Source organism: Exophiala mesophila (assembly GCF_000836275.1).
Source record: "Exophiala mesophila strain CBS 40295 unplaced genomic scaffold supercont1.5, whole genome shotgun sequence".
Taxonomy (NCBI): Eukaryota; Fungi; Ascomycota; class Eurotiomycetes; order Chaetothyriales; family Herpotrichiellaceae; genus Exophiala; species Exophiala mesophila.
In genome coordinates, this window is record NW_015622508.1 from 2,684,152 (window position 1) to 2,696,249 (window position 12,098).

General features: G+C 50.1%; 5 protein-coding genes across 5 annotated transcripts; 2 read left to right on the forward strand and 3 right to left on the reverse strand.

Moving 5' to 3' along the window:
- Positions 1–8: 8 nt before the first annotated feature.
- PV10_07656 (uncharacterized protein) lies at positions 9–1,816 on the reverse strand. Its single transcript, XM_016372586.1, has 2 exons — positions 590–1,816; positions 9–532 (listed from the first exon to the last, which is right to left on the reverse strand). Exons 1-2 carry the CDS (start codon positions 1,799–1,801, stop codon positions 188–190), a joined length of 1,557 nt encoding a protein of 518 aa, XP_016221918.1. The 5' UTR covers positions 1,802–1,816; the 3' UTR covers positions 9–187.
- A 376-nt stretch (positions 1,817–2,192) lies between these two features.
- Positions 2,193–5,234, reverse strand: PV10_07657 (uncharacterized protein). Its single transcript, XM_016372587.1, has 2 exons — positions 4,617–5,234; positions 2,193–4,559 (listed from the first exon to the last, which is right to left on the reverse strand). The coding sequence occupies exons 1-2, from the start codon at positions 4,725–4,727 to the stop codon at positions 2,694–2,696; spliced, it is 1,977 nt and encodes a 658-aa protein (XP_016221919.1). The 5' UTR covers positions 4,728–5,234; the 3' UTR covers positions 2,193–2,693.
- A 662-nt stretch (positions 5,235–5,896) lies between these two features.
- On the forward strand, positions 5,897–7,661 carry PV10_07658 (uncharacterized protein). The gene is made up of 2 exons (XM_016372588.1): positions 5,897–7,224; positions 7,280–7,661. Exons 1-2 carry the CDS (start codon positions 6,452–6,454, stop codon positions 7,422–7,424), a joined length of 918 nt encoding a protein of 305 aa, XP_016221920.1. The 5' UTR covers positions 5,897–6,451; the 3' UTR covers positions 7,425–7,661.
- Positions 7,662–8,368: 707 nt separating this feature from the next.
- Positions 8,369–9,815, forward strand: PV10_07659 (uncharacterized protein). The gene is made up of 4 exons (XM_016372589.1): positions 8,369–8,741; positions 8,797–8,812; positions 8,910–9,138; positions 9,262–9,815. Exons 1-4 carry the CDS (start codon positions 8,729–8,731, stop codon positions 9,394–9,396), a joined length of 393 nt encoding a protein of 130 aa, XP_016221921.1. The 5' UTR covers positions 8,369–8,728; the 3' UTR covers positions 9,397–9,815.
- PV10_07660 (GTP-binding protein ypt2) lies at positions 9,654–11,701 on the reverse strand. Its single transcript, XM_016372590.1, has 3 exons — positions 11,224–11,701; positions 10,843–11,110; positions 9,654–10,781 (listed from the first exon to the last, which is right to left on the reverse strand). Exons 1-3 carry the CDS (start codon positions 11,251–11,253, stop codon positions 10,447–10,449), a joined length of 633 nt encoding a protein of 210 aa, XP_016221922.1. The 5' UTR covers positions 11,254–11,701; the 3' UTR covers positions 9,654–10,446.
- Positions 11,702–12,098: the final 397 nt, after the last annotated feature.

Consider the following 12,098-nt stretch of genomic DNA (forward strand, 5'->3'; position numbering starts at 1 on the left):
CTAATCATAGCATCTTCAAAACGCGGATGCATCCTATATCCAGAAAGATACGCTGCAATCTATAAACATACATCCAATGTCCTTAAAAACCGGTCTGGGAATCAGAGAATTTGCGATCATGCCCCTGGGGCCTCGAAGTAGCCACTTGAAAGCGACCTCCGTCAATGTTCAGATATTTCGTATTCATTCAGTCGTTTCGACTACCCAGGGTAACCACCACCCAAGTTACCTCGCCGGCGTCGTCTTTCAAAGGCGTCCAGTGAGACACGAATTTCTCGTAGCCCGCAAGGCGTCTGGTGGACAATGTTATCTCCATACTGATCGCATTCCCAGCCACGGTGGCAGACTTGATGCGTGTCTTGAAGTCTCCAGTGACTTTGTTGGGCGAGTAAGCAGACAGGAAATGGAAGACATCTGTTCCAACAATGGCGGGAACACCCTTGACCTGGTCAGACCCAAGCGGCTGGAGCATTGTGGTCATTTGTCTGGAATGAAACGAGATGCAGAAAGTCGTCATGTTTACCACGACAAACTTAAACGCAAAAGTTAGCTCTGGCTGCGGGATGATTCGTGTGGGAATCTATCATACCCTTGAGTACGCTGTATAAAGGGTGTCCTTTTGCATTTGGAGATTCATCTTGTCTGTCTCAATCTTGCTGAGAATCTCATCCTCCATGCCGGGCAATCGTAGACGACATTCCCGTTGGGGCTTGCCCCTCAAGGACGCAAACAACCGTTCCGTCCGTGTCTTCTGCTTCTGTGGCTCCTCAACGACCTGGGTTTCAACAGTGTCCGCATCTGAGTCGCCTGAAAGGGCCAGAATTCGCATCGCATCAGACGTGTGGTGGATTGTGGTCGAGCAATTGATCTGTCCGCCGAGAAAGAAGACAGCTTTCCCTGTGGCGTCAAGTAATGGGGTCATGTACAATAGATTCCAGAATGGCTCGCCGGATTTCTTCTGATTGAGGAGCAACTCGACCACTTCTTCACGGCCTTGAATTGCTCGACGCAGCCGCTCAACCGCCGCCGGATCCGTGCTACGACACTGCAAGAAGCGACAGTTGCGAGGAATGATGTCGTTGCGCGAATAGCCCGTTACCTTGATGAAGCCGTCTGAAGGGTAGACAATCGGGTTGTCGGCCCTGTTTGGACTTGTCAATACAAAACAATCTCCCAGCCCGGCATATTTGCTTTGATTGTCATTGCCCGCGCGTGTCTGTGCAAGTGCTTTACTCGCTGCGATGGTCATCTGGTGCCGTACAAACCTAGGATAGATGTCATCCGCGACAAGTCGTTCAATCGACCCTCGGCATTCGTCGAAAACTGACTCCAGTGTCGGCAATGCCGTTGTCAAAGCCGATTGCACGTCGCGATTGACCTTGCACAGCATGCTCTCTGGAATGTTGATCTGATCATCTGCACTCGTCGAGATGTATGCCCGCTGGATCTCAGACATGGCCTTTGCAACTTCTTTCAATAGGCCATTGTACCGATCGACTTGTTCTAGAAACTCCAAGTTTTCGCCACATAATCTGCTTTTGCTGAACCTGTATAATTGATGAGAGATGGTTGGGTCATGCAGTACCATTTGCAAAACATCGGTACCGAAAAAGTCTGCTAGTCTTGGGGTCGAGTGTGCCGTTGTCGAAGGATGATTGGAACCGCGTGAAACAGAGCTAGAGGATGTTGAGGGTGCATATGAAACACGCTTTAATTCGACTCCGTGGAGGGTGGAATCACTCTTTCCAATGTTCTTAAGAACTTCTTCGACGTTCTTCGTGTGTCTGCCTTGAAACTCCATGTTATTGTGTCCATTCACCTAATATTTGCCCGTCAAGTACTGTCGACCGTTGATTGTATGATTGTATGACTGTATGTTGATCAGGGAAGTCAGGTCGACTTTTGTCGCTGTCCAATGAGACCCTGGTTCACATCTGTGGGGTTGGGTTGAATCTGATCTGATCCGACATTTTTGGACCCCATCTGTGCACGTTGATCGAAACCGAGATCTTCGTAGGAACAGTTAGTAGCTCCATCCAATAAAATAAAGTATATTGTAACTAGCGAAACATTACTCTGTACTTTCATCGTTCCAAAGGCGGTCAGAGCGCGCCTCTGCCACCGGTGTGACCTTTTGTTGGCCTGTGCCACAAGAATCTATCAGATTTCCACAAGGTTGTGACGTATGGTTGATCAACATTTTTTGCGGACAGTGACAGTCTTCGGGGTCCTTGGGGCATGCAAAATGTTAACGGTTGCGGGTCCGCTCTTCTGATTGTGGCTTCTGAAAAATGCTTATTGCAACTCAATTCCATGCTTACTGATAGTGAACCAGACATGAAGGTTTGTAGAGCTCAAAACTGTAACTGAGGGTCAGGAAAGGAGGAAAGCATGGGTGCGAGACGGGTGTGGATGCAATGTATGCTGAGAGAGGCTGTTGTCCAGCGTTCATGAGTAAAGAGAGCAAGAAAAGATGATCTCCAGGATGCATCTCGACGCTGCCGCAACGGCTGTCAAACAAAGTCAATCACTGTGAGATGTGAGATGGAAAGTTTGATAGATCGGTGGGTATTGTCATGCTATGTGGTCAATATTATACCCAGATGTGATAATTCCGCACAGAGAATCACACACGCCAACGCTTGCAATTCCCAGACACGGTATTTGATGCCAGACAACTGCGACTAGGGGTGTTAAGAAGTCACCCCGCGTCCTTTGCCTCGAGACGCCTTAGGCTGTCTCTTGAACCACGGTGGGTCCGTGAATAGGAATATCCTCTGAAGTCTTACGATCTGGCCCTTAATCCAATCAAGCTGACCTTCGCGCAAGAAGAACGGAACTGCGTCGTCCTCGGGCTCGGCCAAGCGGTAGAGGGCCACGAGCTTTGGATATATAAACCAGCCTGATGTCGCCGCGGCCATTGAAGCGTGATCAGACATGAGACTTGGCAGTTTCACATTCAATCCCGTCTCGGGGTCGCTCTTGAAACTGAATGGATAGTTGATCCGGTCGCAGTCGAGCGGGTTGGTGAGAACCACTGTATCACCTAGATGAAAAGGCACTGAGCTGACCACCTTGTCGGCAAAATCTTGGATCTTGATGTCGGTCTCGGTGAGAAGCGTCCGGTATTTGGATTCTAGTAATAATGTAGGCTCGTCGGCGAGTGCCTGCCGGATCAGCTGTAATGCGCAGATGTTGCGGACTGCATACGTGTTCGACAGATTGCCCAACACGAGATTGTCCCAGACGGAGCAGTGATCCCCATACAAGCCAGCGGATACGATCGATGGCAACACCGATTGCCGTGGAACATGGAGCTCTCGTAATCCTGACCTGGCCGAATGCGAGCTCCAACTCTCAAAGATTTCGAGAACATGCACGGCCTTCGCGATGGTTTGTTCGTAAAATGCTCTTCGTTGTAGTGTGGTACGTCGGTATCTCTTCTCTCGAAAAGTCCAGAGATCGCCTTGTACTTGGACTAGCGGCAATGATGCCATGTCAAGACTTCCGGCTGGGGCAGAGGAGGTTTCAGCGCGTTCGAGGATATGGACTTCGGCTGGCGAGAAGGATAGCCTTCGAGTCAGATAATGATTCAGCAGAGAATTGCGCACTGTGTCGAGCAGAGAGCTGGCCTGGAGGCTCTGATGGTTCACCGAGCCTCGGTGGTTGACCAGGGCAAGAGCCCCGCGCTTGTGTGTGCCGTGGCTATATGTACCTGATCCGTAATGCAGAAGAAGATCATCGTAAAGGTCGAAGACGAGGATGGTCATGAGAAGTTCGTCGGACAGACTTTCCACGGGATCGACCACGGCATGACGGGTTGCGGCGATGGCTTGTAGGAACAAGCTCCGAGGGAGTTGAGTATCGCAACCCTGATAACTCCACATCATGCTAATGTTGACACTCACAGCCGCAGTGGCCAGTCGCAATGGAGAGTCTTCCATCGAATTGTGATATGAGGGCTGCCATGTTTGATTGAAACCCAGTCGACTGGGCGCGCCGGTTTTTCTTCCAACATAATGACGAAAGAAGAAGCCGACTGCTGCGTCGCAACCATTCGGTTGAATGTGGACAGGGATGAGATACGGCGTAACTTCAAAGGCACTCGCTATTGTCGTCATTCTTGATTCTGGTTCAAGTGAACTGTTTGAGCCAGGCGTCTGTTCACGCGATGCGCGATCATCTCGGCTAGTTTTTACTGTGTAGGGTATCCACTGAAGCTGGTTGCCGGTGAACGTATGAGTAGCGGCAGGTGAAGAATTGCTAGTCGCGGACGACGAATCTACGCTCGAGGGAGATCTGGCTCTGAGTGTTAGGGCGGTCAGTGTTGGTGGATTAGACGTTGACTTGGTCCGCTCGGTCGATTCATCTGTATCGGGACTACTTGGGTCGGAGCGCGTCTTCCGTGACGATTCCCGGACCACTCGCTTGCCTTTTCCTGCTTTCCTAAGGACTATTTCATTCTGTGACCTGTGAGCGCCGTCGAAGACGTCGGCGTACCCTGGACACTCTTGTCGCCGTCTGGTGCAGTTGTTACAAGCAGGCTTGGTTTGGTCACACTGTGCACAGTTAAAAGGATGACCTATACAAAGTTGACTTGGGAGCGCAAATATTACTTTAACTCTTCGTGTTCGACACGACCTACAACCTAGACTAGGCCCGTTGTAGACCATGTTTCGAAGTTGCGATTTGATTCTGGCTCGGTGGAATCTGCGTCTGAGCTGCATCTGCGTCGCCGACCATGTTTGACTTCCATATCATCACATCGTGATATATAATTCAGGCCAATTCAGGCAGCGGCATTCTGAGACGCTATGTATGATATTCAATGCCTCAGCCTGAAGAGCGATGTCGTGGCCGTGTGAGGGTCTCACCTTGATCTGGCCGGATTTGTAATGGCGCGAAGGACGCCAAGGCAACAAGAGGACGCCTCGGGGCCGAGATAGATAGACATTCCTTAGCATGAGTAGAAGCAATGTCAAAGTTCGGCCGTGACGGGGCCTGAAAAGATAGACCGAAGCTTCCCCATGTCATCATGGAACTTGGGTTGGGGAAGGGCCCTTTGGGTAGAAAGTCACAGCCTCACAGCGTCATAGCCATAATATACGTGCATGGTAATCGAGCATCATACAGCAGGATGCAGTCACTATCTTGTACTGTACATGGAAGAAAGCAGCCTGCGGCCGGATGGCGTGGACGGCCAGGGGTCTCACTCTCCCCTCTCTTCAAACAAGTCCACGGATACGCAATGAAAAAAATGTCAGAGCGTTGTCCCCATGGAATCAATTTGTGGTGGACTCTGTCGCAAGAAGGTATTGAAAGAGGTTTAGCGGGTGGACGGCTAGTCTGGTGCTGCGCCTCTTAGGGTCGTGTGCGTACGGAGTAGTCTCCTTGTACCCGCCGCCAACATGTACTTATGACGATGCATTGGTCAATTTTATCATGATCGAGACAGGCAAATTCCGGAATTGGCCCACCAAAGCGATAGTGCGGCGTTGCACGTGTTAAAACATGAGTATTGGGAACTCTTATGCCTCTAGCAGTGGGAAAAAATAACCCCAGGACGTGGATAAGTGGTGGACTGGCGGCTCAGGCAACCAAGATACCGAACAATGATATTGGCTCCTACCCGACACGCCCGAAAGAGTGGATTCATATGACGCTAGCGCAATATCTAACTGTGTTAATACTAGCCTATTAACCTTATCATACTCTATTTCCTTTCTTGGCTCGCAACACGTTACAATATACGATTTACGAAAAGTCGAGGACCACGCCACACACAGACCTCTGGTCTCTGCATGCCCCTGGACTTTCCATGGCTCCCCTATTTAAATGATGCATAAAAATGATGGTGCCTACAAAAGCCAAGACAAGCCTTGATGTTTTGACTCCCCTGAGCGTTTCGCGCTCGCGCATCACACCAAAGATGCGGCCCACACAGCCCACAGGCCGTTGAAATTCATCTCGGGCCAGCCTCGTGAAAGGCCTTCCGGGAAATGATTGGGCCTGCTTAGAAGGCTTTGGAATTCTTGGTGCCTGACTTCTGCACCAACATGGAGTGTTTTCTCGATTCGGGGTGTGACGCGATTCGTCAACCTCTGGCCTGTCCGTTCAAATCTGGAGTGTTTTGCGACATCATGGAAGGCTGAGCCCATCTGGTTGATCCTTGCGATCCAGTTTGACTGCCCCAGACCTGATATGCTCTTTTCATAGCAACGGAGGGATGGAGCTCCATCGACTATTAATGACGGCTAGACTCCTTCATCTTTGCCCAGACTGATATCTTTGTTCTCTCACTTTCCGACACAACAGAGTCATCCAATTTGGTCATTTGGTATCATTGTTTTCGCCTTTTGCTGTTCTATTGTGTTCCCTTGTACAACCTTGAGCCGTTCTTCCCAACACCCCAGACAATTATACGCCCAGCGCACCACTCCATTCTATCAACATGTCTCAAGCAAATTGCACCGAGCTCACCGACGTGTGTACTTTCGAAGTTTCCGTGTACGGCTACCAACCAAGTCTCCCAGCCAATGCGGCTCTTCTTGCAATATTTGCACTGTTCGCGATCGCCAATGTTGTACTGGGGATTCGATACAAGACATGGACGTATATGATTGCGGTCAGCCTGGGGTGTCTGGCGGAAGCCATCGGATACGTTGGCCGGCTGATCATGCGAGACAACCCATTTGCCGATGGCGGCTTCATCACCCAGATCTGTTGCTTGATCATCGCCCCCGCCTTTAACTCGGCCGCCATATATTTGGTCTTGAAGCACGTGGTCTTGTGCTTTGGCGAGTCTGCATCATACATCAGGGCTCGATTTTACACATACATCTTCATCGCCTTTGACATCCTTTCCCTCGTCCTACAGGGTGCTGGAGGTGGCATCGCATCGACGGCAGACGACGAGGCATTTCGAGATATTGGAGATGGACTTATCATGGCTGGCATTGCTTGGCAGGTGGCTGCGCTGTCCATGTTCGCCATTGCAGCAGGAGTGTACGTCTTGCGTCGAAAGAGGGCCATCCCTAGAGAGCCCCTTAGCGAAGAGGCCGTGGCCACTCTGAACGATACCAAGTTCCGACTTTTCATTGCAGGCGTTTTCACGGCTTGGTTCACCATCTATATCAGATGCGTCTACCGAATCGTCGAGATGGCAGGAGGGTGGGGAAATTCCGTTATGCGACACGAGAGTTCATTTATCGTTCTCGAAGGAGTGTGAGTTCTGCTAAAACATAAGATGGTATACAAGATAACTGATGCCTCTCTCTAGGATGATTGTCATTGCGGCAGGTTGTCAAACGATCCTCCACCCCGGCTGGGGATTCCCTCGTCTTTCTGGATGGGGTGACAATCGCGCCACCACCTATATCAAATCAAGCGAGGAAACATCTATGGAAGAGCTGAGGGCCAGATAGAGGATGACCGTTTGAATAAGCCATACTGTCGACAGGTCACCAAAAGATGATGGGAATTTATAGGTCACAATGTGGGTGTCTCATCATAGCTCAGAATATAGAAATGGAGGACGGAGTCGTGACGAATTTGCTTGTGAGGACATGTACATGGGTGGGAAGGGCTTCTGGCTCAGTGGTGTATAGCGATGGTAGGCGCCTGGGCGTCCTAAAAGAAAGTAGGGCTGGATATTTAATTGCTTTATATAGATAGTGTCTGTCTTGATACAGAGCAGATATGGAATTTGAATTTCAGATTGATTTGGAACAGGAATATGGTCGTATAAGAGTTGAATTCACATGCACACCTGATACAGATTGCTCGTCGCTGGCACTTGATCGGGGGTACTTGTCACCAGGGAATGAGACCTTCTAGAACCTACACATGGAGAGCCGGAGAGCCTGGAGCAATATTAATAAGAGTCTAGATACGTGTATTCTGGGAACACTCATCAACACACAACAGAACATTTGGTCCAAGAGATTTGGCGGGCGGCGCAATGAAAGCTCCCTCGATTAGCTCGCCAAGGTGCCGAATAGCCAATGGAGTAGCTTAGTTTTGGCCTTGGCTTTACCGGCTGTCTACCGACTCTCGGTAAGTAAGTAGTACCTAATAACTGGGCTAAGTAGATTTACTTAGGTGGCCGAGGGGCTAGCTACCTTAACCAAGTCATAGGCATACATGCATGTGAGGGCGACCCCCCCGGCCCAAGGAACCTGGTGAGTATGCTTGGAGGGGGACATTGGGCGGCAGCCAGCCAGTGTAGCAGCCCAAGACGCCCATTTCCGAGGAATGTGACACGCCACCATACCTAAGTAGTACCCATGCCCAACAGTCACCACTCCAATAATAATTCCAAGTAAAAGTAAAGAGGGACAAAGGGACATCAACCCCACCATGACATGATCAACCATAGCCGTGAAGAACCAACCAAGATCATCACCACCATCACAATAACCACAACCACAAACACTCACTCGCTTCTGTTGTTGCTCGCCCCAATTCATCCAACTTTTGACAACACAAACCCACCAGAGTCCTTGATCTTTTTGTCCATCCTGACTCAACTCATCTCCACGCTTGTCAACGTGCATCGTGCATCGTGCATCGGTCACCTTACCCTCTCCTTACACTCCCCACGATCAGATCACATCTTTTGCACCTACGGATCTCTTCCTCCTCTGACTTCAACCACCACCACTTTTCGCCGCGCACCTCATCACCTACCTGTGTAGGTCAGCCTCATCACCTCTTCACATCCAACATCATGTCTTGGCAAGGTAAGTGATAATGACACCCGTCAGAATCTCTGTCGCTGACCATCACGTCCTTTAGCATACATCGATACGAGGTACATCCCATCCCGCCTTCCTTTCACCCCGCAACCAACACTCTCACCTCACCTCATCCGCGAGTCACATTGCACAAAGCGCTAACTGATTCCTCAGTCTTATCGGCTCTGGAGATGTCGATCAGGCTGCCATCTTCAACAGCGAAGGCACCTCGGTATGGGCGACCTCGCCAGGATTCAGCCTGAGCCCCACGGAGCTGCAAGAAGTTGTTGGCGCCTACAAGGACACATCGGAGCCCAAGAAGGTACAATCCACGGGCTTGCACATTGCAGGCCAGAAGTACATTGTCATCAAGGCGGACGATACTAGTCTCTATGGAAAGAAGGTGTGTCTATTCACAACATCCACATACGTGCATCAAGCGCCCTCCCTCGGAAATACCACCGACACCCTCAATTATGTTGAATTCCAAATACCAAGAGCTAACCGGTGATAATTTGATGTCTAGGGCCGATCAGGCGTCGTCATTGTCAAGACAAAGCAAGCCCTTCTCATCGCCCACTACCCAGAGACAGTACAACCCGGTTCTGCTGCCAACACGGTCGAGAAGCTTGGGGCCTATCTCGTGAGCGTGGGCTATTGATTTCAAGTTCGAGCATGGGTTGTGACATGGTCGCCCTCGTCCTGGCCATGCACCCCACATTTACGCAGTCATGTCAAGTAGAAACAACCCCCAATATGAACAAGTGAACCAACAAAAAAAGATTTCAATTTCAAACACACACAATGGAGTGGGTTTTGGTCTGGTGCCAGAAATTGATAGATGGAATAAACTGGTACACATGATACTCCTGAAGTTGCTGGGCCTCTTCCTTCCCACACTCTTGTTCTATCTTGTGAAAATTCTACGACTGACGACATAACTGGAATCGACGTCACATGCTGAAATTTGACATTGACATTGCTCTTTGAAATCTGTCTGAACTCCGAAACCTGTTTTTGCGATGACCACGGCCACCACCACTAACACCAGCTATCACCTCGTCAAGCCCACAGTCCCCATCATTATCATCACCATCATCGTTATCAGGCCCAGAGGAGGGGATGGAAATGTTTGATTGAAGTTTCCTAGTCCATCCCATCGAGCCGAATGTCTTTGTGATGGCGATTGTTTCCTCCTTTCATAGAGTAGTATTGCTGTTTGCCTAGAGTCGATCCAATCTGATCACTCAACATAGAGTCACCTCACGTCAACTATCAGGCAGGGGAGGCAGGCCAGGTAGACAAGGGGAAAGATAAAAGTGGCCTCAAGAAGATGGTGTTGGAATCGAGTCACACAGACCATTGCCCCGTGCCCTAGTCTGCATCTGCTCGGTCTAGCCTGTGTGTATGTGTCACCGCCAATTCTCCCGTCCTTTCTCGAACGCGCCGAGCTATCTCCTGGATCAAGAACCGCCCCCATGAAAGCCGTAATCCCATGCAGTGTCTTGAAAATCCTCTCTTTATGGATTGCATGACGTCTGACTGATTGAACGACATGCGACATGCTTTGGTTCCGCGCAAAACGTTCATTAGTATATGCCACGACGAGAAGAAAACATCGAAGCCTCGTCGTCGAGGTTTAAAAAAGATTTGTGCTCCTGCCTTCCCTTGACTTGATCGCAAAAAAGGAACCAATTCAACGTCTTCGACTTTAACAGCACTTTCCACCAGTGCCGGCTCCCGAACCCTGGGCGACGTTAACGCCGCCGGCCCCTGCACCGCCGCCAGTGCTGGCACCAGCCTCTTTCGAACTGTCAATTAGACGCTTCTTGATGTCGCTGGCTAATGAGTAAAAAGCCTTTTCAATGTTGATGTTGGACTTGGCCGAAACCTCGAGGAAGGGAATGCCCAATTCGTCCGCCAGCGCTTGTCCTTGTTCTGTTGATACCGCTCGCTTTTCTGCCCAGTCGCATTTGTTGCCAATCAGAATCTTGTTGACGCCTTCGCTTGCGTGTTGTTCGACATTGGAGAACCATGTCCGAATATCTGTTCCACGGCAGTTAGTGGCGCTAGTCTCTCAGTCTTTCATGGGGTTGTCAGATCATACTGTTGAAGCTCTTTTCATCCGTCACATCGTACACCAGAAGAATACCCATCGCGCCCCGGTAGTAGGCCGTGGTGATTGTCCGGAAACGTTCTTGTCCAGCAGTATCCCATATCTGCAGCTTCACTCGTTTACCATCCAGGTCGATGGTTCGTATCTTGAAATCGATGCCGATCGTCGTGATGAAACTTGGGGTAAAGCTGTCTTCGGAAAAGCGTAGTAAACAGCATGACTTGCCAACACCCGAGTCACCAATGAGGAGAAGTTTTATCTGCGACACAGAAATTGGTTAATGATTTGCCATGGAAAGACGACGAAGCGAAAGGAGGAAGACGACGAGCTGGTAGTGGCGGTGGCGGGACCCCGGCAAGGAGGGTAACTCACGAGGAAGTCGTAGTTCCGTGTGCCTGCCATTGCGAGAAACTTGGATTGCGCAGGCAAATATGCAGGCGACCAAGACCAAAGTCACAGATAGTCGATTTACAGAGACTCAGATGTGTGTCTGACGTCTGTCGTTACACTGTCCTGGGTTGGACTTCTTTGAGGGTGTGGGTAGTTTGGACGTAGTAGGCGGAGTGGAAGATGAAATCGGCGGCTAAGGGATCGAGGGGATATCACTATACGGTGATGTTTTATGCAGGTGAGGATGAGGACGGAGATACTTAAAGAAGATGCTGAACGTTGAGAGGGAAGTGTGGGATGATGAAGAGGGTTACCTGCGGCTCTCAGGTTTGAAAGATGTTGGTAGATTAATCACGGGGCAGAAAAGACGGTTTCTTGGATGGTGGCTCAGTCGATACCTAAAGTCACAAAGGCTACCTATGATCTAGGTTAGGAGGCACGGGAGGGCAGTTGGTTAGGTACCTAGGCAGGCAGGAGATGATGATGTTTGATGCGCTGGTGGCGGTCTAACCACCTAAGTAGTAATAATGACGGTCTACTTAGTGGGTGATTTGATAGGCGGACAAGTCCCTAGCCAGGGTTGGGCTTCACGGAGATAGTGGTCATTCTTCAGGCTTCTTAGGCGGCAGCGAACAATTCCAGGCACACCTATGGGACGCAACCGGGAACCGAGGTCGACTGAGCTTCCTCTGCCAGGCCAAAAACTATAGGACTTGTTGGATGGAGGGGATACATGATGGCTGGGGTTTGGCCAGGACCTTCTGACCTCCCATCTTTGTCACCTAATCTATTCCATCATAACTTGTTGACCGCCGTTAGATCCTAGCGGCGGGCAGTTGACTTTTGACAGTACTTGT